The sequence below is a fragment of the Entelurus aequoreus genome, linkage group LG02 (genome assembly GCF_033978785.1).
Source record: "Entelurus aequoreus isolate RoL-2023_Sb linkage group LG02, RoL_Eaeq_v1.1, whole genome shotgun sequence".
NCBI lineage: Eukaryota > Metazoa > Chordata > Actinopteri > Syngnathiformes > Syngnathidae > Entelurus > Entelurus aequoreus.
The window spans coordinates 90,232,177-90,259,967 of record NC_084732.1 but is presented as its reverse complement, the minus strand read 5'-3'; the positions used below and the strand labels follow the sequence as shown (position 1 = coordinate 90,259,967).

Here is a 27,791-nt window from a genome sequence, read left to right as displayed (position 1 = left end):
GAACAACATCTATAGACATGATGGATGATAAACAACATCTATAGACATGATGGATGATGAACAACATCTATAGACATGATGGATGATGAACAACATCTATAGACATGATGGATGATGAACAACATCTATAGACATGATGGATGATGAACAACATCTATAGACATGATGGATGATAAACAACATCTATAGACATGATGGATGAGTGAGAACATCTATAGACATGATGGATGATGAACAACATCTATGGACATGATGGATGAGTGAGAACATCTATAGACATGATGGATGAGTGAGAACATCTATAGACATGATGGATGATGAACAACATCTATAGACATGATGGATGAGTGAGAACATCTATAGACATGATGGATGAGTGAGAACATCTATAGACATGATGGATGAGTGAGAACATCTATAGACATGATGGATGAGTGAGAACATCTATAGACATGATGGATGAGTGAGAACATCTATAGACATGATGGATGAGTGAGAACATCTATAGACATGATGGATGATGAACAACATCTATAGACATGATGGATGATGAACAACATCTATAGACATGATGGATGATGAACAACATCTATAGACATGATGGATGATGAACAACATCTATAGACATGATGGATGATGAACAACATCTATAGACATGATGGATGAGTGAGAACATCTATAGACATGATGGATGAGTGAGAACATCTATAGACATGATGGATGAGTGAGAACATCTATAGACATGATGGATGAGTGAGAACATCTATAGACATGATGGATGAGTGAGAACATCTATAGACATGATGGATGATGAACAACATCTATAGACATGATGGATGATGAACAACATCTATAGACATGATGGATGATGAACAACATCTATAGACATGATGGATGAGTGAGAACATCTATAGACATGATGGATGATGAACAACATCTATAGACATGATGGATGAGTGAGAACATCTATAGACATGATGGATGAGTGAGAACATCTATAGACATGATGGATGAGTGAGAACATCTATAGACATGATGGATGATGAACAACATCTATAGACATGATGGATGATGAACAACATCTATAGACATGATGGATGATGAACAACATCTATAGACATGATGGATGATGAACAACATCTATAGACATGATGGATGATGAACAACATCTATAGACATGATGGATGAGTGAGAACATCTATAGACATGATGGATGATGAACAACATCTATAGACATGATGGATGAGTGAGAACATCTATAGACATGATGGATGATGAACAACATCTATAGACATGATGGATGATGAACAACATCTATAGACATGATGGATGATGAACAACATCTATAGACATGATGGATGATGAACAACATCTATAGACATGATGGATGAGTGAGAACATCTATAGACATGATGGATGAGTGAGAACATCTATAGACATGATGGATGAGTGAGAACATCTATAGACATGATGGATGAGTGAGAACATCTATAGACATGATGGATGAGTGAGAACATCTATAGACATGATGGATGAGTGAGAACATCTATAGACATGATGGATGATGAACAACATCTATAGACATGATGGATGATGAACAACATCTATAGACATGATGGATGATGAACAACATCTATAGACATGATGGATGATGAACAACATCTATAGACATGATGGATGAGTGAGAACATCTATAGACATGATGGATGATGAACAACATCTATAGACATGATGGATGATGAACAACATCTATAGACATGATGGATGATGAACAACATCTATAGACATGATGGATGATGAACAACATCTATAGACATGATGGATGATGAACAACATCTATAGACATGATGGATGATGAACAACATCTATAGACATGATGGATGAGTGAGAACATCTATAGACATGATGGATGATGAACAACATCTATAGACATGATGGATGATGAACAACATCTATAGACATGATGGATGATGAACAACATCTATAGACATGATGGATGATGAACAACATCTATAGACATGATGGATGATGAACAACATCTATAGACATGATGGATGATGAACAACATCTATAGACATGATGGATGATGAACAACATCTATAGACATGATGGATGATGAACAACATCTATAGACATGATGGATGATGAACAACATCTATAGACATGATGGATGAGTGAGAACATCTATAGACATGATGGATGATGAACAACATCTATAGACATGATGGATGAGTGAGAACATCTATAGACATGATGGATGATGAACAACATCTATAGACATGATGGATGAGTGAGAACATCTATAGACATGATGGATGATGAACAACATCTATAGACATGATGGATGATGAACAACATCTATAGACATGATGGATGATGAACAACATCTATAGACATGATGGATGATGAACAACATCTATAGACATGATGGATGAGTGAGAACATCTATAGACATGATGGATGAGTGAGAACATCTATAGACATGATGGATGAGTGAGAACATCTATAGACATGATGGATGAGTGAGAACATCTATAGACATGATGGATGATGAACAACATCTATAGACATGATGGATGAGTGAGAACATCTATAGACATGATGGATGAGTGAGAACATCTATAGACATGATGGATGAGTGAGAACATCTATGGACATGATGGATGATGAACAACATCTATAGACATGATGGATGAGTGAGAACATCTATAGACATGATGGATGAGTGAGAACATCTATAGACATGATGGATGAGTGAGAACATCTATAGACATGATGGATGATGAACAACATCTATAGACATGATGGATGATGAACAACATCTATAGACATGATGGATGAGTGAGAACATCTATAGACATGATGGATGATGAACAACATCTATAGACATGATGGATGAGTGAGAACATCTATAGACATGATGGATGATGAACAACATCTATAGACATGATGGATGATGAACAACATCTATAGACATGATGGATGATGAACAACATCTATAGACATGATGGATGATGAACAACATCTATAGACATGATGGATGAGTGAGAACATCTATAGACATGATGGATGATGAACAACATCTATAGACATGATGGATGAGTGAGAACATCTATAGACATGATGGATGAGTGAGAACATCTATAGACATGATGGATGAGTGAGAACATCTATAGACATGATGGATGAGTGAGAACATCTATAGACATGATGGATGAGTGAGAACATCTATAGACATGATGGATGAGTGAGAACATCTATAGACATGATGGATGAGTGAGAACATCTATAGACATGATGGATGATGAACAACATCTATAGACATGATGGATGATGAACAACATCTATGGACATGATGGATGAGTGAGAACATCTATAGACATGATGGATGAGTGAGAACATCTATAGACATGATGGATGATGAACAACATCTATAGACATGATGGATGAGTGAGAACATCTATAGACATGATGGATGAGTGAGAACATCTATAGACATGATGGATGAGTGAGAACATCTATAGACATGATGGATGATGAACAACATCTATAGACATGATGGATGAGTGAGAACATCTATAGACATGATGGATGAGTGAGAACATCTATAGACATGATGGATGATGAACAACATCTATAGACATGATGGATGAGTGAGAACATCTATGGACATGATGGATGATGAACAACATCTATAGACATGATGGATGAGTGAGAACATCTATAGACATGATGGATGTTTACCTGATGACTGGAAGTCTGGAGTCTTGTATTCCAGAGACCAGTCTATGGGTTCTGGTCTCCTCACAGTGACGCCCTCATGATGCAGAATATTACACATTTCTTCGACCTCAGCAACAGCTTTCTTTAAGTGGTCCGCAGGAAAAGGTTGGCCCCCAAACTTCTGGTAGAAGGACCAGTACTTCTCGTATGTGTTGGCCTGCAGGACAGCAACACATCAGTCTCCTTTTACTCAGCTGGGAGTGTGTCACATCCAACACGGTGTGTCACATCCAACACGGTGTGTCACATCCAACACGGTGTGTCACATCCAACACGGTGTGTCACATCCAACACGGTGTGTCACATCCAACACGGTGTGTCACATCTATCACGGTGTGTCACATCCATCTTGGTGTGTCACATCCATCTTGGTGTGTCACATCCAACACGGTGTGTCACATCCAACACGGTGTGTCACATCCAACACGGTGTGTCCCATCCAACACGGTGTGTCACATCCAACTTGGTGTGTCACATCCAACACGGTGTGTCACATCCATCACGGTGTGTCACATCCAACACGGTGTGTCACATCCAACTTGGTGTGTCACATCCAACACGGTGTGTCACATCCATCACGATGTGTCACATCCAACACGGTGTGTCACATCCAACTTGGTGTGTCACATCCAACTTGGTGTGTCACATCCAACTCGGTGTGTCACATCCAACACGGTGTGTCACATCCAACACGGTGTGTCACATCCAACACGGTGTGTCACATCCAACTTGGTGTGTCACATCCATCACGGTGTGTCACATCCAACACGGTGTGTCACATCCAACAGGGTGTGTCACATCCAACATGGTGTGTCACATCCATCACGGTGTGTCACATCCAACTTGGTGTGTCACATCCAACACGGTGTGTCACATCCAACATGGTGTGTCACATCCATCACGGTGTGTCACATCCAACTTGGTGTGTCACATCCAACACGGTGTGTCACATCCATCTTGGTGTGTCACATCCAACTTGGTGTGTCACATCCATCACGGTGTGTCACATCCAACTTGGTGTGTCACATCCAACACGGTGTGTCACATCCATCACGGTGTGTCTCATCCAACTTGGTGTGTCACATCCATCACGGTGTGTCACATCCATCTTGGTGTGTCACATCCAACTTGGTGTGTCACATCCATCACGGTGTGTCACATCCAACTTGGTGTGTCACATCCAACACGGTGTGTCACATCCAACTTCGTGTGTCACATCCATCACGGTGTGTCACATCCATCTTGGTGTGTGACATCCAACACGGTGTGTCACATCCATCACGGTGTGTCACATCCATCACGGTGTGTCACATCCATCACGGTGTGTCACATCCATCTTGGTGTGTCACATCCATCACGGTGTGTCACATCCATCACGGTGTGTCACATCCATCACGGTGTGTCACATCCATCTTGGTGTGTCACATCCATCATGGTGTGTCACATCTATCCTGGTGTGTCACATCCATCATGGTGTGGCTACTGCCACTGGTAAACATGTCAGACCTTAGTCTATCTGAAAGTTACCATTCTCAACTTAGTCATGACAAAGCCGGGAACCAAACCAGGATTTGATGCTTTGAAAGATGGACAACATTGAAGGCGGAGAAGACGCCAAACTTGCTCATTTCCTCCTTGATAGGTAAGTCAGGCATTTACCTTTTCTAATGACTTGTAATAAATGGAAATGGACATTTGGTATGTCAATTATATTGTCCAATACGGTCTATGATCTTGTCTAACAAAGATGGTATGTTCCTGTGATGGCGTTAGCTCCTCGTGTAATGTTAGCATGCTAGCCCGGTCAATGACACATGGACATACATGCTAACATAAGCTAGTTAGTTAGCATGTGTCATCCAACTGCCAGGATTGATTGATTGATTGATTGATTGAGACTTTTATTAGTAGGTTGCACAGTGAAGTACATATTCCGTACAATTGACCACTAAATGGTAACACCCCAATAAGTTTTTACACTTGTTTAAGTCGGGGTCCACTTAAATGGATTCATGATACAGATATATACTATCATATATACTATCATCATAATACAGATATATACTATCATATATACTATCATCATGATACAGATATATACTATCATATATACTATCATCATGATACAGATATATACTATCATGTATACTATCATCATGATACAGATATATACTATCATGTATACTATCATCATGATACAGATATATACTATCATATATACTATCATCATGATACAGATATATACTATCATATATACTATCATCATGATACAGATATATACTATCATATATACTATCATCATGATACAGTCATCACACAAGATAATCACATTGAATTATTTACATTATTTGCAATCAGGGGTGTGGAGGGGGGGGGTGGGTGGGGGGGGTATGGACATCAAGTAGTGGACATAGAGAGAGAGAGAGAGAGAGAGAGAGAGAGAGAGAGAGAGAGAGAGAGAGAGAGAGAGAGAGAGAGAGAGAGATCAGAAGGCATAAGAAAAAGAAAAAGTATCTACATTTGATTGTTTACATTTGATTATTAGCAATCCGGGGAGGGTGTTAGTTTAGGGTTGTAGCTGCCTGGAGGTGAACTTTTATTGCGGTTTTGAAGGAGGATAGAGATGCCCTTTCTTTTATACCTGTTGGGAGTGCATTCCACATTGATGTGGCATAGAAAGAGAATGAGTTAAGACCTTTGTTAGATGGGAATCTGGGTTTAACGTGGTTAGTGGAGCTCCCCCTGGTGTTGTGGTTATGGCGGTCATTTACGTTAAGGAAGTAGTTTGACATGTACTTCGGTATCAGGGAGGTGTAGCGGATTTTATAGACTAGGCTCAGTGCAAGTTGTTTAACTCTGTCCTCCACCTTGAGCCAGCCCACTATGGAGAAGTGGGTAGGATGGGTAAGATATATTTAGTACACATACAACTAGACAAGATATATTTAGTACACATACAACTAGACAAGATATATTTAGTACACATACAACTAGACAAGATATATTTAGTACACATACAACTAGACAAGATATATTTAGTACACATACAACTAGACAAGATATATTTAGTACACATACAACTAGACAAGATATATTTAGTACACATACAACTAGACAAGATATATTTAGTACACATACAACTAGACAAGATATATTTAGTACACATACAACTAGACAAGATATATTTAGTACACATACAACTAGACAAGATATATTTAGTACACATACAACTAGACAAGATATATTTAGTACACATACAACTAGACAAGATATATTTAGTACACATACAACTAGACAAGATATATTTAGTACACATACAACTAGACAAGATATATTTAGTACACATACAACTAGACAAGATATATTTAGTACACATACAACTAGACAAGATATATTTAGTACACATACATACAACTAGTGTCCTTCTCTATATGCTGAGGAGATGATTAGTCATCATGACAATGTATGGAGACATGATCAAATAATGACATATTATGGACTACATGTACCAAGTTATATGGCAAGGTGAAAGGTTTGAAACAACATACCTTGGTCACATGTCTCCTTCAGTTTTGGTGTACATTATGCTGCTAAGATGATTGCTAGTGTTTGTTGTAGTTGGTTTTAGTCTTGCTTTTCTGATAGTACTGACAATAATTCTGATAGTACTGACAATAATTCTGATAGTACTGACAATAATTCTGATAGTACTGACAATAAGGACATGATTGTTGTCATCACCAACTTCTTCCTGAAAATAGCCTCATTTCTGGCAAAGGTGACACAGGTGTGAAAGGAGCTCACCTTTACTTGCACAGGTGACACAGGTGTGAAAGGAGCTCACCTTTACTTGCACAGGTGACACAGGTGTGAAAGGAGCTCACCTTTACTTGCACAGGTGACACAGGTGTGAGGAGCTCACCTTTACTTGCACAGGTGACACAGGTGTGAAAGGAGCTCACCTTTACTTGCACAGGTGAGACAGGTGTGAAAGGAGCTCACCTTTACTTGCACAGGTGACACAGGTGTGAAAGGAGCTCACCTTTACTTGAACAGGTGACATAGGTGTGAAAGGAGCTCACCTTTACTTGCACAGGTGACACAGGTGTGAAAGGAGCTCACCTTTACTTGCACAGGTGACACAGGTGTGAAAGGAGCTCACCTTTACTTGCACAGGTGACACAGGTGTGAAAGGAGCTCACCTTTACTTGCACAGGTGACACAGGTGTGAAAGGAGCTCACCTTTACTTGAACAGGTGACATAGGTGTGAAAGGAGCTCACCTTTACTTGCACAGGTGACATAGGTGTGAAAGGAGCTCACCTTTACTTGCACAGGTGACACAGGTGTGAAAGGAGCTCACCTTTACTTGCACAGGTGACACAGGTGTGAAAGGAGCTCACCTTTACTTGCACAGGTGACACAGGTGTGAAAGGAGCTCACCTTTACTTGCACAGGTGACACAGGTGTGAAAGGAGCTCACCTTTACTTGAACAGGTGACATAGGTGTGAAAGGAGCTCACCTTTACTTGCACAGGTGACATAGGTGTGAAAGGAGCTCACCTTTACTTGCACAGGTGACACAGGTGTGAAAGGAGCTCACCTTTACTTGCACAGGTGACACAGGTGTGAAAGGAGCTCACCTTTACTTGCACAGGTGACACAGGTGTGAAAGGAGCTCACCTTTACTTGCACAGGTGACACAGGTGTGAAAGGAGCTCACCTTTACTTGCACAGGTGACACAGGTGTGAAAGGAGCTCACCTTTACTTGCACAGGTGACACAGGTGTGAAAGGAGCTCACCTTTACTTGCACAGGTGACACAGGTGTGAAAGGAGGTGACCTTTACTTGCACAGGTGACACAGGTGTGAAAGGAGCTCACCTTTACTTGCACAGGTGACACAGGTGTGAAAGGAGCTCACCTTTACTTGCACAGGTGACACAGGTGTGAAAGGAGGTGACCTTTACTTGCACAGGTGAAACAGGTGTGAAAGGAGCTCACCTTTACTTCCACAGTGAAGGGCGGCACACGGGCGTTGTCGGCACGTCCCACAATGACCTCCTCCAGGGGGTCCCACTCGTTGTGGCTGCTGACAGGACAGGTGTGCAGTGCAGGTTCAGTAACGTGGTCGTGGTGGTCAAGTGTTTGTGTTTGAGCAGCTGCAGCACTGGACGTGCTCTGGAAGGTTCTCTGCAGCCAGGCGCTTGCTGCACGGCCCAGCTGGGAACACACACAACACCCATTGTTACTGCACACCTATTTATTATCATTATGATTATCATTGTTACTGCACCCATATTTATTATCATTATCATTATCATTGTTACTGCACCCATATTTATTATCATTATGATTATCATTGTTACTGCACCCATATTTATTATCATTATCATTATCATTGTTACTGCACCCATATTTATTATCATTATCATTATCATTGTTACTGCACCCCTATTTATTATCATTATCATTGTTACTGCACCCATATTTATTATCATTATCATTATCATTGTTACTGCACCCCTATTTATTATCATTATCATTGTTACTGCACCCCTATTTATTATCATTATCATTATCATTGTTACTGCACCCCTATTTATTATCATTATCATTATCATTGTTACTACACCCCTATTTATTATCATTATCATTATCATTGTTGCTGCACCCCTATTTATTATCATTATCATTATCATTGTTACTGCACCCATATTTATTATCATTATCATTATCATTGTTACTGCACCCATATTTATTATCATTATCATTATCATTGTTACTGCACCCATATTTATTATCATTATCATTATCATTGTTACTGCACCCCTATTTATTAACATTATGATTATCATTGTTACTGCACCCCTATTTATTATCATTATGATTATCATTGTTACTGCACCCCTATTTATTATCATTATGATTATCATTGTTACTGCACCCCTATTTATTATCATTATGATTATCATTGTTACTGCACCCCTATTTATTATCATTATGATTATCATTGTTACTGCACCCCTATTTACTATCATTATGATTATCATTGTTACTGCACCCCTATTTATTATCATTATGATTATCATTGTTACTGCACCCCTATTTATTATCATTATCATTATCATTGTTACTGCACCCCTATTTATTATCATTATCATTATCATTGTTACTGCACCCCTATTTATTATCATTATCATTATCATTGTTACTGCACCCATATTTATTATCATTATCATTATCATTGTTACTGCACCCATATTTATTATCATTATCATTATCATTGTTACTGCACCCCTATTTATTATCATTATGATTATCATTGTTACTGCACCCATATTTATTATCATTATGATTATCATTGTTACTGCACCCATATTTATTATCATTATCATTATCATTGTTACTGCACCCATATTTATTATCATTATCATTATCATTGTTACTGCACCCCTATTTATTATCATTATCATTGTTACTGCACCCATATTTATTATCATTATCATTATCATTGTTACTGCACCCCTATTTATTATCATTATCATTGTTACTGCACCCCTATTTATTATCATTATCATTATCATTGTTACTGCACCCCTATTTATTATCATTATCATTATCATTGTTACTACACCCCTATTTATTATCATTATCATTATCATTGTTGCTGCACCCCTATTTATTATCATTATCATTATCATTGTTACTGCACCCATATTTATTATCATTATCATTATCATTGTTACTGCACCCATATTTATTATCATTATCATTATCATTGTTACTGCACCCATATTTATTATCATTATCATTATCATTGTTACTGCACCCCTATTTATTAACATTATGATTATCATTGTTACTGCACCCCTATTTATTATCATTATGATTATCATTGTTACTGCACCCCTATTTATTATCATTATGATTATCATTGTTACTGCACCCCTATTTATTATCATTATGATTATCATTGTTACTGCACCCCTATTTATTATCATTATGATTATCATTGTTACTGCACCCCTATTTACTATCATTATGATTATCATTGTTACTGCACCCCTATTTATTATCATTATGATTATCATTGTTACTGCACCCCTATTTATTATCATTATCATTATCATTGTTACTGCACCCCTATTTATTATCATTATCATTATCATTGTTACTGCACCCATATTTATTATCATTATCATTATCATTGTTACTGCACCCATATTTATTATCATTATCATTATCATTGTTACTGCACCCCTATTTATTATCATTATGATTATCATTGTTACTGCACCCCTATTTATTATCATTATGATTATCATTGTTAATGCACCCCTATTTATTATCATTATGATTATCATTGTTACTGCACCCCTATTTATTATCATTATGATTATCATTGTTACTGCACCCCTATTTATTATCATTATGATTATCATTGTTACTGCACCCCTATTTATTATCATTATGATTATCATCGTTACTGCACCCCTATTTATTATGATTATCATTGTTAGTGCACCCCTATTTATTATTATTATGATTATTATTATTATTGTTACTGCACCCCTATTTATTATCATTATGATTATCATTGTTACTGCACCCCTATTTACTATCATTATGATTATCATTATTATTGTTACTGCACACCTATTTATTATGATTATGATTATTATTATTATTGTTACTGCACCCCTATTTATTATGATTATGATGATTATTATTATTGTTACTGCACCTGTATTTATTATGATTATTATTATTATTGTTACTGAACCTGTACTTATTATGATTATGATTATTATTATTAATGTTACTGCACCGCTATTTATTATGATTATTATTATTATTGTTACTGCACCCCTATTTTTTTTTAATGATTATTATTATTATTGTAACTGCACCTGTATTTATTATGATTATGATTATTATTGTTACTGTACCTGTATTTATTATGATTTTTATTTTTATTATTATTGTTACTGCACCTGTATTTATTGTGATTATGATTATTATTTTTACTGCATCTGTATTTATTATGATTATGATTATGATGATTAATTATTATTGTTACTGCACCTGTATTTATTATGATTATTATTATTATTGTTACTGCACCTGTATTTATTATGATTATGATTATTGTTGTTACTGCACCTGTATTTATTATGACTATGATTATGATGATTAATTATTATTGCTATTGCACCTGTATTCATTATGGTTATGATTATGATGATTCATTATTATTGTTACTGCACCTTTATTTATTATGGTTATGATTTTTATGATTATTATTATTATTATTGTTACCGCACCAGTATTTATTAGGATTATGATTATTATTATTAATTATTTTTGTTATTGGACGTGTATTTATTATGACTACGATTATTATTATTATTAATTATTGTTGTTACTGGATCTGTATTTATAATGATTAGCATTATTATCATTAAATATTATTATTGTTATTGGACGTGTATTTATTATTATGATTATTAATTATGATTGTTATTTGATGTGTAATTATTATGATTGTGATTACTATTAATAATAATTATTATTGTTATTGCACATGTATTTATTAAGATTATGATTATTAATCATTATTGATATTAGACGTGTATTCAGAATCAGAATCAGAAATACTTTATTAATCCCCGAGTGGAAATTAAAATTTTCAGCACAATATGATTATGATGATTATTATTAATCATTATTATTGTTCTTAGACGTGTATTTATTATGATTATGATGATGATGATTAATTATTATTATTGTTATTGGACATGTATTTATTATATTATGATTATTATTTTTAATATTGATGTGTATTCATATTTCACAGTTCATGCTTTCATATTTCACAGTTTGACGGTAGTACTGTAATATAGTACATCATGATATAGTCATTAAAAGTACTACTTGATGATTATGGTACTGTAACCTAACCTGACTCTGGCCACATCCTTGTAGTTGGCTGAGCTCCACACAAGGATGTGGGACTTCTCAATAGGAGATGGCTTTCAGAAGGCGGGGCCTTGTAAAAAAAAATCCTTGTATGTGATTGGATAAAGCACTTGTCTGTCATCTTGAATGAGGTGCGACTTCAAGCACTCACATGACGCTGAAGAGAACCACGCTGGGAAATACAAACCAGAACAGCCGACATATTGGATCACCACAGAGTGAAAAGTTACAGAATTTTTGCTGAAACAAGACAGAGATTTTAGTAGAACCTCCAGTAGACCCTCCATGTGACAATGTCAGTAGACCCTCCATGTGACAATGTCAGTAGAACCTCCAGTAGACCCTCCATGTGACAATGTCAGTAGACCCTCCATGTGACAATGTCAGTAGACCCTCCAGTAGACCCTCAATGTGACAATGTCAGTAGACCCTCCATGTGACAATGCCAGTAGACCCTCCAGTAGACCCTCCATGTGACAATGTCAGTACACCCTCCAGTAGACCCTCCATGTGACAATGTCAGTAGACCCTCCATGTGACAATGTCAGTAGACCCTCCATGTGACAATGTCAGTAGAACCTCCAGTAGACCCTCCATGTGACAATGTCAGTAGACCCTCCATGTGACAATGTCAGTAGAACCTCCAGTAGACCCTCCATGTGACAATGTCAGTAGACCCTCCATGTGACAATGTCAGTAGAACCTCCAGTAGACCCTCCATGTGACAATGTCAGTAGACCCTCCATGTGACAATGTCAGTAGACCCTCCATGTGACAATGTCAGTAGAACCTCCATGTGACAATGTCAGTAGAACCTCCAGTAGATCCTCCATGTGACAATGTCAGTAGACCCTCCATGTGACAATGTCAGTAGAACCTCCAGTAGACCCTCCATGTGACAATGTCAGTAGACCCTCCATGTGACAATGTCAGTAGACCCTCCAGTAGACCCTCAATGTGACAATGTCAGTAGACCCTCCATGTGACAGTGTCAGTAGACCCTCCAGTAGACCCTCCATGTGACAATGTCAGTAGACCCTCCAGTAGACCCTCCATGTGACAATGTAAGTAGACCCTCCATGTGACAGTGTCAGTAGACCCTCCAGTAGACCCTCCATGTGACAATGCCAGTAGACCCTCCAGTAGACCCTCCATGTGACAATGTCAGTAGACCCTCCATGTGACAATGTCAGTAGACCCTCCAGTAGACCCTCAATGTGACAATGTCAGTAGACCCTCCATGTGACAATGTCAGTAGACCCTCCATGTGACAATGTCAGTAGACCCTCCAGTAGACCCTCAATGTGACAATGTCAGTAGACCCTCCATGTGACAATGTCAGTAGACCCTCCATGTGACAATGCCAGTAGACCCTCCAGTAGACCCTCCATGTGACAATGTCAGTAGACCCTCCATGTGACAATGTCAGTAGACCCTCCGGTAGACCCTCCATGTGACAATGTCAGTAGACCCTCCAGTAGACCCTCCATGTGACAATGTCAGTAGACCCTCCATGTGACAATGTCAGTAGACCCTCCGGTAGACCCTCCATGTGACAATGTCAGTAGACCCTCCAGTAGACCCTCCATGTGACAATGTCAGTAGACCCTCCATGTGACAATGTCAGTAGACCCTCCATGTGACAATGTCAGTAGACCCTCCAGTAGACCCTCCATGTGACAATGTCAGTACACCCTCCAGTAGACCCTCCATGTGACAATGTCAGTAGACCCTCCATGTGACAATGTCAGTAGACCCTCTAGTAGACCCTCCATGTGACAATGTCAGTAGACCCTCCAGTAGACCCTCCATGTGACAATGTCAGTAGACCCTCCAGTAGACCCTCCATGTGACAATGTCAGTAGACCCTCCATGTGACAATGTCAGTAGACCCTCCATGTGACAGTGTCAGTAGAACCTCCAGTAGACCCTCCATGTGACAATGTCAGTAGACCCTCCATGTGACAATGTCAGTAGACCCTCCATGTGACAATGTCAGTAGACCCTCCATGTGACAATGTCAGTAGACCCTCCATGTGACAATGTCAGTAGACCCTCCATGTGACAATGTCAGTAGACCCTCCAGTAGACCCTCAATGTGACAATGTCAGTAGACCCTCCATGTGACAATGCCAGTAGACCCTCCAGTAGACCCTCCATGTGACAATGTCAGTACACCCTCCAGTAGACCCTCCATGTGACAATGTCAGTAGACCCTCCATGTGACAATGTCAGTAGACCCTCCATGTGACAATGTCAGTAGAACCTCCAGTAGACCCTCCATGTGACAATGTCAGTAGACCCTCCATGTGACAATGTCAGTAGAACCTCCAGTAGACCCTCCATGTGACAATGTCAGTAGACCCTCCATGTGACAATGTCAGTAGAACCTCCAGTAGACCCTCCATGTGACAATGTCAGTAGACCCTCCATGTGACAATGTCAGTAGACCCTCCATGTGACAATGTCAGTAGAACCTCCATGTGACAATGTCAGTAGAACCTCCAGTAGATCCTCCATGTGACAATGTCAGTAGACCCTCCATGTGACAATGTCAGTAGAACCTCCAGTAGACCCTCCATGTGACAATGTCAGTAGACCCTCCATGTGACAATGTCAGTAGACCCTCCAGTAGACCCTCAATGTGACAATGTCAGTAGACCCTCCATGTGACAGTGTCAGTAGACCCTCCAGTAGACCCTCCATGTGACAATGTCAGTAGACCCTCCAGTAGACCCTCCATGTGACAATGTAAGTAGACCCTCCATGTGACAGTGTCAGTAGACCCTCCAGTAGACCCTCCATGTGACAATGCCAGTAGACCCTCCAGTAGACCCTCCATGTGACAATGTCAGTAGACCCTCCATGTGACAATGTCAGTAGACCCTCCAGTAGACCCTCAATGTGACAATGTCAGTAGACCCTCCATGTGACAATGTCAGTAGACCCTCCATGTGACAATGTCAGTAGACCCTCCAGTAGACCCTCAATGTGACAATGTCAGTAGACCCTCCATGTGACAATGTCAGTAGACCCTCCATGTGACAATGCCAGTAGACCCTCCAGTAGACCCTCCATGTGACAATGTCAGTAGACCCTCCATGTGACAATGTCAGTAGACCCTCCGGTAGACCCTCCATGTGACAATGTCAGTAGACCCTCCAGTAGACCCTCCATGTGACAATGTCAGTAGACCCTCCATGTGACAATGTCAGTAGACCCTCCGGTAGACCCTCCATGTGACAATGTCAGTAGACCCTCCAGTAGACCCTCCATGTGACAATGTCAGTAGACCCTCCATGTGACAATGTCAGTAGACCCTCCATGTGACAATGTCAGTAGACCCTCCAGTAGACCCTCCATGTGACAATGTCAGTACACCCTCCAGTAGACCCTCCATGTGACAATGTCAGTAGACCCTCCATGTGACAATGTCAGTAGACCCTCTAGTAGACCCTCCATGTGACAATGTCAGTAGACCCTCCAGTAGACCCTCCATGTGACAATGTCAGTAGACCCTCCAGTAGACCCTCCATGTGACAATGTCAGTAGACCCTCCATGTGACAATGTCAGTAGACCCTCCATGTGACAGTGTCAGTAGAACCTCCAGTAGACCCTCCATGTGACAATGTCAGTAGACCCTCCATGTGACAATGTCAGTAGACCCTCCATGTGACAATGTCAGTAGACCCTCCATGTGACAATGTCAGTAGACCCTCCATGTGACAATGTCAGTAGACCCTCCATGTGACAATGTCAGTAGACCCTCCATGTGACAATGTCAGTAGACCCTCTAGTAGACCCTCCATGTGACAATGTCAGTAGACCCTCCATGTGACAATGTCAGTAGAACCTCCAGTAGACCCTCCATGTGACAATGTCAGTAGACCCTCCATGTGACAATGTCAGCACAAGCTGGGATAGGCTCCAACTGACAGTGACCCACACATTAAACACAGTCAGCTGGGGTAGGCTTCAGCTGAAAGTGAACCCACACATTGCGCACAGTCAGCTGGGATAGGCTCCAGCTGAAAGTGACTCACACATAACACAGAATCAGCTGGGATAGGCTCCAGCTAAATGTGAACCTACACAATAAACACAGTCAGCTGGGATAGGCTCCAACTGAAAGTGAACTTACACATTAAACACAGTCACCTGGGATAGGTTCCAACTGAAAGTGAAGCCAAGCACCACACACAGTCAGCTGGGATAGGTTCCAGCTGAAAGTGATCCCACACATCAAGCACAGTCACCTGGGATAGGCACCAGCTGACAGTTACCCACACGTCACACAGAGTCAGCTGGGATAGGCTCCAGCGTAAAGTAAACCCAAACAAACACAGTCAGCTGGGATAGGCTCGAGCTGAAAGTGAACCCACATATCGCACACAGTCACCTGGGATAGGCACCAGCTAAATGTAAACCCAAACAATAAACACAGTTAGCTGGGATAGGCTCCAGCTGAAAGTGAACCCACACATCACACTGGAGACGACAACAACTTACTGGAGACAACAACTTGTTGGAGACAACAACTTGTTGGAGACAACAACTTACTGGGGACAACAACTTGTTGGAGACAACAATTTACTGGGGACAACCACTTGCTGGAGACAACAATTTACTGGGGACAACCACTTGCTGGAGACAACAACTTGCTGGAGACAACAATTTACTGAAGACAACAATTTACTGAAGACAACAACTTACTGGAGACAACCACTTGCTGGAGACAACAACTTGCTGGAGACAACAATTTACTGAAGACAACAATTTACTGAAGACAACAACTTACTGGAGACAACAACTTGCTGGAGTCAACAATTTACTATGATGTATAAAGTAGAATGTATGATCTATAATCTATAATCGAGTAAAATGTATGATCCATAATCTATAATCTAGTAGAATGTATGATCTATAATTTATAATCTAGTAAAATGTATGATATATTATCTATAATCTAGTAGAATGTATGATCTATGTTCTGTAATGTCAGACCTGGGTAAGACTTGCTGGTGTCAGCAAGTCTCAGCTGTCCTGTCACTCAGCTGTCCTGTCAGTCTTGGCCATGCACGTGGCGTGGGAACAAGTGGTATCAGGTACTAACCGTGGCTCTGATCAGGTGTGTGAGATTTAGTGGTATCAGGTACTAACCGTGGCTCTGATCAGGTGTGTGAGATTTAGTGGTATCAGGTACTAACCGTGGCTCTGATCAGGTGTGTGAGATTTAGTGGTATCAGGTACTAACCATGGCTCCGATCAGGTGTGTGACATTTAGTGGTATCAGGTACTAACCATGGCTCCGATCAGGTGTGTGAGATTTAGTGGTATCAGGTACTAACTGTGGCTCTGATCAGGTGTGTGAGATTTAGTGGTATCAGGTACTAACTGTGGCTCTGATCAGGTGTGTGAGATTTAGTGGTATCAGGTACTAACCATGGCTCTGATCAGGTGTGTGAGATTTAGTGGTATCAGGTGCTAACCATGGCTCTGATCAGGTGTGTGAGATTTAGTGGTATCAGGTACTAACCGTGGCTCTGATCAGGTGTGTGAGATTTAGTGGTATCAGGTACTAACCGTGGCTCTGATCAGGTGTGTGAGATTTAGTGGTATCAGGTACTAACCATGGCTCTGATCAGGTGTGTGACATTTAGTGGTATCAGGTACTAACCATGGCTCCGATCAGGTGTGTGAGATTTAGTGGTATCAGGTACTAACTGTGGCTCTGATCAGGTGTGTGAGATTTAGTGGTATCAGGTACTAACCATGGCTCTGATCAGGTGTGTGAGATTTAGTGGTATCAGGTGCTAACCATGGCTCTGATCAGGTGTGTGAGATTTAGTGGTATCAGGTACTAACCGTGGCTCTGATCAGGTGTGTGAGATTTAGTGGTATCAGGTACTAACCGTGGCTCCGATCAGGTGTGTGAGATTTAGTGGTATCAGGTACTAACCGTGGCTCCGATCAGGTGTGTGACATTTAGTGGTATCAGGTACTAACCATGGCTCCGATCAGGTGTGTGAGATTTAGTGGTATCAGGTACTAACTGTGGCTCTGATCAGGTGTGTGAGATTTAGTGGTATCAGGTACTAACCATGGCTCTGATCAGGTGTGTGAGATTTAGTGGTATCAGGTGCTAACCATGGCTCTGATCAGGTGTGTGAGATTTAGTGGTATCAGGTACTAACCGTGGCTCTGATCAGGTGTGTGAGATTTAGTGGTATCAGGTACTAACCGTGGCTCCGATCAGGTGTGTGAGATTTAGTGGTATCAGGTACTAACCGTGGCTCCGATCAGGTGTGTGAGATTTAGTGGTATCAGGTACTAACCGTGGCTCCGATCAGGTGTGTGAGATTTAGTGGTATCAGGTACTAACCGTGGCTCCGATCAGGTGAGCGGCCTCAGCCCCGCGACTCCCTCCTCTCAGGCAGCGCACTCTCAGCATGTCTCCCTATAGGTGTAGGTGGTGCAAGGTGCTGTGGGTCCTTGTAAGTGGTGGTGGTGGTGGTGCAGGGTGCTGTGGCTCCTTGTAAGTGGTGGTGCAGGGTGGTGTGTGTCCTTGTAAGTGGTGGTTCCTCCTCACTCCTTGTAAGTGGTGGTGCAAGGTGGTGTGTGTCCTTGTAAGTGGTGGTTCCTCCTCACTCCTTGTAAGTGGTGGTGCAAGGTGGTGTGTGTCCTTGTAAGAGTGGAAGTGAGCCAGCAGCTGCCTGCAGCCTTTATAGGACTACAGAATGTGGTGTACGTGCCTGCAAGGCCATTGGTGCTGGGAGGTTGTGCAGCAACGTGATCCAGCACACAAACATCTCACACACACACACACACACACACACACACACACACACACACACACACACACACACACACACACACACACACACACACACACACACACACACACACACACACACACACACACACACACACACACACACACACACACACACACACACACACACACACACAATCCCTGACTGCAGCACATTCTTATCTGCTGCCCTGTGGTGCTCCTGGGAGACACTCTGATAATCTTGCAACTACTTCTACTAGTACTACAACTTCACTTAAGAACTACTGCAAGTACTAACACCATCACTTAAGTACTACTGCAAGTACTAACACCATCACTTAAGTACCACTGCAAGTACTACCACCATCACTTAAGTACTACTGCAAGTACTAACACCATCACTTAAGTACTACTGCAAGTACTAACACCATCACTTAAGTACTACTGCAAGTACTAACACCATCACTTAAGTACTACTGCAAGTACTACCACCATCACTTAAGTACTACTGCAAGTACTAACACCATCACTTAAGTACTACTGCAAGTACTAACACCATCACTTAAGTACCACTGCAAGTACTACCACCATCACTTAAGTACTACTGCAAGTACTACCACCATCACTTAAGTACTACTGCAAGTACTAACACCATCACTTAAGTACTACTGCAAGTACTACCACCATCACTTAAGTACTACTGCAAGTACTACCACCATCACTTAAGAACTACTGAAAGCACTAACAACTAACGTTACTGTGTGTGATACATTGACTAACGTAACGTTATGTGTAGGTACCTCATGCAACCCTGCTTAAACAAAATCACTTGACTGTTTAGTTTTAATACCCAAACGACTAACTTTGGCGTCATTTTTCCTCACTGACGCGTTGTTTGACAACTCTTCTTCCTTGGTTGTTCTGCAATTTGATTGGATGAATGCTGTGGGACCAAAACAAGCTGGATGTCATTTGATTGGCTGTTGTACTGACAGACAGCACACACACACTGACAGACACACACACTCGCTGACAGACACACACACGTACACAATGAAAGATACAGAGCGCTCCTGAATAACTTTTGAATGGTTGGGTTTTGGGGAAAGTAGCAAGTCTTGTCAAGTCAAAAGGTTCAAGTCCAAGTGATGTCACAAGTCATTGATGTTAAAGTCCAAGTCCAGTTGCAAGTTGTCACGACCCGACTAGGACACAGATGCAGGATTACTGAAAACAGTTGTTTATTCTCAGAAGGGGAGGGGTCCAAAACGGGAGAAACAAAACAGGCTATCAAAACAGATCTAACCTGACTACTAAACTAACAAAAATATTAACAACTCAAAACGCTCCGGCTACGGAGGAAAAAAGGGGCTAAAGAACAAAAACTAACAAATACAACAAAAAGCGCTCCAACGGAGGCGATGCTAAGAAGCTAAGCTTACCTGACAAAAGGTTACAAACAAAGAATCTCCCGTGGATCAAAAGTACAAAAAAACGTGGCAATGGCTGAAGACAAGACTGTGGCAAGGAACGCTGGAGGTACGCACAAGACGATACGAAACACTCTGGCACAGGACAGAAGGAGGATGAGACATTTATACACATGAGGGAGGGTGACACAGGTGGGCGCAATCAGGCAAGACGTCAGACCAGGGAAACAGGAGGAAGGGCAAGTGACCTGAAATGAGAGGGAGAGTCAGCATTTCAAAATAAAACAGGAAATGACAAAACAACATGAAACCAGACGAAACCCAGACCAGACATCACCCAGGTGTGACAGAACCCCCCCCTTCTAGGGTCGACTCCTGACGGCCCAGGGACCTCAGGGTGGAGTCTATAGAAGTCCTGGATCAGGGAGGGGTCATCAATGTTCCGTTGGGGTACCCACTGTCTTTCTTCGGGACCGTACCCCTCCCGATCCACTAAAAATTGTCTTCCTCGACCTCTGTACCGCTAACAGTCTCTTGACCCGGTACAGAAGGCCTCCATCTGCTGCTTCCAGCAGGGGGGGGGGGGGGGGGGGGGGGCGGGGGGGGGGGGGGGTTTGGTGGCTGGGACCATAGGGTTCTCTTTGGCCGGCTTGACTTGGCTGACGTGGAAGGTAGGATGGGCATGGAGCGACCTGGGTAGACGTAGGCGTACTGCTGCAGGACCGATGACCTTGGCGATGGGGAAGGGGCCGACGAATCTGGGCGGCAATTTTTTGGATGGCACCTTGAGGTGCAGGTCTTTGGCAGCTAGCCATACTCGCTGTCCTGGCTGGTAATTAGGTGCTGGGCGGCGCTTCCGGTCGGCGGCTTTTTTGACCCGATCTCCTTGGCGAGTGAGCACTTGTCGGGCCGCAAGCCAGATGCGACTGCATCGGCGCACCAGGGCGTGGGCAGAGGGAACGGAGACCTCTGGCTCTGAGTCCGGGAACACTGGTGATTGGTAGCCGTCGACACACTTGAAAGGAGAAAAGCCAGTGGCAGAGGTGGGCAAGAAGTTTTAGGCGTATTCCACCCAGACCAGGTGGGAACTCCACGTTGTTGGGTTCTGGGACACGAGGCATCGTAGGCCGGTTTCCAATTGTTGGTTGAGGCGCTCGGTCTGGCCGTTTGCCTCCGGGTGGTAACCTGATGTCAGCCTGGCTGTAGCTCCAATGAGTTTGCAGAACTCCCTCCAGAACCGTGAGATGAATTGGGGTCCCCGGTCTGATACAATGTCTGTGGGAAATCCATGAATTCTAAAAACATGCTGCATCAGTATCTGAGCAGTGTCTTTGGCTGTGGGCAACTTTGGCAAAGCAATAAAATGTGTCATCTTTGAGAATCAGTCGACCACCTCTTGAGACCGGGAGGCCCGTGACGAAGTCCATAGAGATGTTCGACCACGGTCTGGAGGGAATGGGCAGAGGCTGTAGCAGTCCAACACGTGACCCGGAGGATGTTTTATTGCGAGCGCAGACCGGACACGCCTCGATGTACTCCCGGACCCCCGCCTCCATGGATGGCCACCAGAACCGCTGTGAGATCATAAACATAGTTCTCCGGACCCCCGGATGGCAAGTAACCAGCGAGGTGTGAGCCCAATGAATCACCTGTGGGCGCAGATTGACAGGGACAAACAGGCGATTCTCTGGGCACCCACTAGGTGGAGGGTTCTCACCGTTGGCGTGTCTTACTTCTTGTTCTATCTGCCAAGTGACCGCTCCAACCACACAGTTCAGTGGAAGGATGGGCTCTGGTACCTTGGCAACAGGCTCAGGGTCGTAGAGGCGTGACAAAGCGTCTGACTTGACATTGCGGGACCCCGGCCTGTAAGACAACGTGAAGTTAAAACGATTGAAAAACAATGCCCACCTGGCCTGACGTGAATTTAGTCTCTTGGCTTGTCAAATATATTCCAGGTTCTTGTGGTCAGTCCAAACTATGAATGGATGCTGTTCCCCCTCTAACCAGTGTCGCCACTCTTCCAGTGCTATCTTGACCGCCAGCAGTTCCCTGTTACCAACATCATAGTTACGTTCCGCAGGGCTCAGCCGGCGAGACAGAAAGGCGCAGGGGTGGGTTTTCCCGTCTGCCTCCAATCTTTGAGATAGAACCGCCCCAACTCCCTCACTCGACGCATCCACCTCGACCACAAATTGGCGTTGTGGATCTGGCAGCGCAAGGATGGGTGCAGTCGTGAAGCGGCGCTTGAGATCCTGGAAGGCCCTCTCCGCCTCCGGAGACCAGTAGAAGTGCACCTGTGGAGAAGTCAGAGCATGGAGAGGGGAAGCTATCGCGCTAAAGCCTCTGATAAATCGTCTGTAGAAGTTTGCAAAACCGAGGAATTGCTGAACCTTCTTACGACTATCAGGTGTTGGCCACTTGGCCACAGCGCTAACCTTAGCCGGATCCATTTCGACTCTTCCAGGGGCTACAATGAAGCCCAGGAAGGAAATGGTGTCGGCATGGAACTTGCATTTCTCAGCCTTTACATATAAGTTGTTTTCCAGGAGTCGTTGCAAAACCTGGCTGACGTCGTGCCTGTGAATGTCCAGATTGTCAGAAAAAATTAATATGTCATCAAGATAAACAAAAACGAAATGGTCCAAAAAGTCTCTGAGCACATCATTAATCATTGCCTGGAATACAGCAGGGGCATTAGTTAGACCAAAAGGCATTACCAGATATTCATAATGGCCACTAGGGGTGTTAAAACCGGTCTTCCACTCATCACCCTCCCTAATGCGAATGAGATGATAAGCATTGCGCAAGTCAAGCTTGGTGAAAACCTTTGCCTGCTGGAGCTGATCAAAGACTGATGACATTAATGGAAGGGGGTATCGATTCTTTATGGTTATGTCGTTGAGAGGACTATAGTCTACACATGGTCGCAGGGTCCCGTCTTTATTTACAAAAAAGAACCCTGCTCCAGCAGGTGACGATGAGGGACGGATAAGTCCCGCCTTAAGCGAGGATTCTATGTAATCCTTCATGGCTTGTTTCTCGGGACCTGAGACCGAGTACAGGTGCCCCTTGGGGAAGGTAGAGCCGGGAATGAGGTCTATTGCGCAATCGTATGGACGGTGTGGTGGGAGTGACGTAGCTTTAGCCTTATTAAAGGCTTCCTTAAGGTGGTGGTAGCAGGGAGGTATGGAGGTCAAATCTGGTTCCTGTAGTTCTGTGGTAGAATGAGCAGAAACAGAGTTTATATTCATGGCAGTCCTTACTGGAGCACGACCCCTTGTACACTTCCCCCCACAGTTCCTTCCCCACCCCTTGATCTTGCCTGTGGGCCAGTCTATGTGGGGATTGTGGTGAATGAGCCACGGATGTCCCAGTACCAGGGTGCGTGCAGGTGAGTGGAACAGGAAGAAGTTCATTAGTTCATGGTGGTTATCAATGTCTATGGATACGGGTTCTGTGATGTGGGTGATCAAGAATAAAGCACTACTGTTAATGACGTTAGCTCTAAGGGGTGGTGTGATGACTCTGGTTCTCACTCCCAATTTCTTGTCTAAACCCCAGTCCATCAAGCTCTCATCAGCCCCTGAGTCAATTAAAACATCTAATTCCATGCTAATTGAGTGGTTGGTTACCTTAATAGGTGTCAAGGCACGCGAAGTAGCACTTGAGGCAGGGACCTGATTCCCTGCCTGGACCGACTTGGAAAGGCAGGCGGCCACAAGATGCCCCACCTCCCCGCAGTAGAAACATCGCCCCTCGTTGAGGTGACGCTGGCGCTCTGCCAGGGAGAGTCGTGCCCTGCCCAAATGCATGGGCTCCTCTACACTCTCGGGCAGGGGACGGGGAGGCCGTACTGTTGATTGAAGACCTGGAGCATAGCTGGCGGTGATAGGAATCTGTGACTGGCGAACTGAATCCGTCGGGTGGCCTTCTTGGAGAAGCTTGAACTCTCGTAGACGTTGATCTGTCCGGATGGCGAGAGCGATGAGGTCGTCCAGGTCCGCAGGTAAGTCTGTGGGTAGCAGTCGCTCCAGAACAGGGCCGGCCAGCCCCTTGAGGAAGACATCGTAGAGGGTCGTAGTGTTCCATCCGCTCTCTGCAGCCAGGGCTCGAAAATATATGGCGTAATCTGAGACTGATTCTCTCCCCTGACGAATCCCACTGAGCTCTCTAGCCCTTTCACGCTCACAAGAGACAGGGTCAAAAGTTTTTTGGAGAGTCTCTGTAAAGTCTCGGAGTGAGCTGCATATATGAGAGCCCCTGGACCACTCGGCCACGGCCCACTTCCTTGCTCTCCCAGCCAGATAGGAGATCATAAACGACACCTTAGCTCAGCGTTTCTCAAAGTGTGGGGCGCGCCCCACTGGTGGGGAATAGAGACATGACAGGTGGGGCGCGAGGAACGGGAGGAAATTTCACTTAAAACATTTTTTTTTAAATTCTATTCTTAGATTTTTTTTTTTAACTATGCTTTCATTTTCTATACACACTGTAAATCACTTTGTGATTCTGTCTGTGAAATCCGCTATATAAATAAATGTAAATTACTTATTTTTCCTATAGGCTTTAAAATTCTAGGTAGGAGTGAAAGTTTGACAGACAAGGGGGCGGGGCTAAGCGGAACAAACTTTCGTGCGGGCTAATCATCCACTCATCGGGCAGAGAGCTGTGTCCATTCTTCTCCCCTTTGCCACATCTTATCTGTGTGAGATAGGCTTTTCAGCTGTTGCTTCACTCAAAACGAAGTACAGGTCTCAGCTGAACATTGAGCATGACTTAACAGTGGCAGTGTCAAGCCTGCAACCCCCATTTGAAAAGCTGTGCAGTGCAAAACAGGCTCAGTGCAGCCACTAATGCTGGAGTAGTACTGTAAAACTCATGTTCACTTGCCCTGTCCTCCTTTTAATGCTGGAGTAGTACTGTAAAACTCATGTTCACTTGCCCTGTCCTCCTTTTAATGCTGGAGTAGTACTGTAAAACTCATGTTCACTTGCCCTGTCCTCCTTTTAATGCTGGAGTAGTACTGTAAAACTCATGTTCACTTGCTCTGTCCTCCTTTTAATGCTGGAGTAGTACTGTAAAACTCATGTTCACTTGCTCTGTCCTCCTTTTAATGCTGGAGTAGTACTGTAAAACTCATGTTCACTTGCTCTGTCCTCCTTTTAATGCTGGAGTAGTACTGTAAAACTCATGTTCACTTGCCCTGTCCTCATTTTAATGCTGGAGTAGTACTGTAAAACTCATGTTCACTTGCCCCGTCTTGCCAAATGCATAGCTCCTCCTTTTTTTTGTTGCAAAGATTGCAAAGTGGCACTTTTATTTTATTTATTATTGAATTTGATGCAAGTTATTTGATTTATTATTGAACTTGATGCAAGTTATAACACTTTTATTTGATTTATTATTGAACTTGATGCAAGTTATTTGATTTATTATTGAACTTGATGCAAGTTATAACACTTTTATTTGATTTATTATTGAACTTGATGCAAGTTATAACACTTTTATTTGATTTATTATTGAACTTGATGCAAGTTATAACACTTTTATTTGATTTATTATTGAACTTGATGCAAGTTATAACACTTTTATTTGATTTATTATTGAACTTGATGCAAGTTATTTGATTTATTATTGAACTTGATGCAAGTTATAACACTTTTATTTGATTTATTATTGAACTTGATGCAAGTTATTTTATTTATTATTGAACTTGATGCAAGTTATAACACTTTTGTTTTATTTATTATTGAACTTGATGCAAGTTATTTTATTTATTATTGAACTTGATACAAGTTATAACACTTTTATTGATTTATTATTGAACTTGATGCAAGTTATAACACTTTTATTTGATTTATTATTGAACTTGATGCAAGTTATAACACTTTTATTTGATTTATTATTGAACTTGATGCAAGTTATAACACTTTTATTTGATTTATTATTGAACTTGATGCAAGTTATAACACTTTTATTTGATTTATTATTGAACTTGATGCAAGTTATAACACTTTTATTTGATTTATTATTGAACTTGATACAAGTTATAACACTTTTTTTGATTTATTATTGAACTTGATGCAAGTTATTTTATTTATTATTGAACTTGATGCAAGTTATAACACTTGTTTTATTTATTATTGAACTTGATGCAAGTTATACCACAGCTGCACAGTTATTTTATTGATTATTGAACTTGATGTTATTTTATGTTATTGAGTTTGAATGTATACAACTTGATGTTACTTGATGTTCAATAAATTTGAAAATGTTAAGCTTGGCATTAGCGTTCTGTTGGGGCGATGGGGGCAGGTGGTGGGCGATGGGGGCAGGTGGTGGGCGATGGGGGCAGGTGGGGCTTGAAAACTCCCCCTTGTCCAAAGTGGGGGATGACAAAAAAAGTTTGAGAACCACTGCCTTAGCTCGATCGGTGGGAAATGTGTGGGGCGCGAGCTCAAAATGCATCTCACAGTTCATGATGAATTCCTTGCATTGTTCGGGTTCACCCGCAAATCGTTCAGGAGGGGCCAATTGGGCTCCAACTCCACTAGGAATGGTGGTGAGTACCTGAGTCATGGTGGCTGGCTGCGGCTCGGGCACAGAAGGTGCGGGACCAGGCCTGGTCATTTGGGTGAGCAGAAGTTGCACCTGTTCCGCAAGTTGGCCCACCTGGGTGGTAACAGCGGTCCTGAAGTCTTCTTGGGTTCGAGCGATCCCCTGGATTCCCTGGCCCAAAACTGCCACCTGCTCCTCCTCAGCGGAGAGGCGGGATTCCTGCGTGTGAAGCGCCGCAGCCCA

The 27,791-nt window shown here is 42.2% G+C and overlaps 1 protein-coding gene across 3 annotated transcripts in view; it reads right to left on the bottom strand.

Annotated features, from left to right (window-relative positions):
- Window positions 1-27,791, bottom strand: part of gatm (glycine amidinotransferase (L-arginine:glycine amidinotransferase)) — a 57,653-nt gene that overhangs the window by 21,678 nt on the left and 8,184 nt on the right. For 2 of the 3 annotated variants that reach the window (XM_062034328.1, XM_062034319.1), the window contains exons 1-3: window positions 19,147-19,446; window positions 8,786-9,004; window positions 3,745-3,940 (exon numbers count right to left, since the gene is read on the bottom strand). In XM_062034328.1, coding sequence (XP_061890312.1) covers window positions 3,745-3,940; window positions 8,786-9,004; window positions 19,147-19,215 — 484 coding nt within the window. In that variant the 5' untranslated portion in view covers window positions 19,216-19,446. Of the gene's footprint in view, window positions 1-3,744; window positions 3,941-8,785; window positions 9,005-19,146; window positions 19,447-27,791 lie in introns of those variants that run through there. The other variant, XM_062034337.1, reaches the window with a different exon arrangement.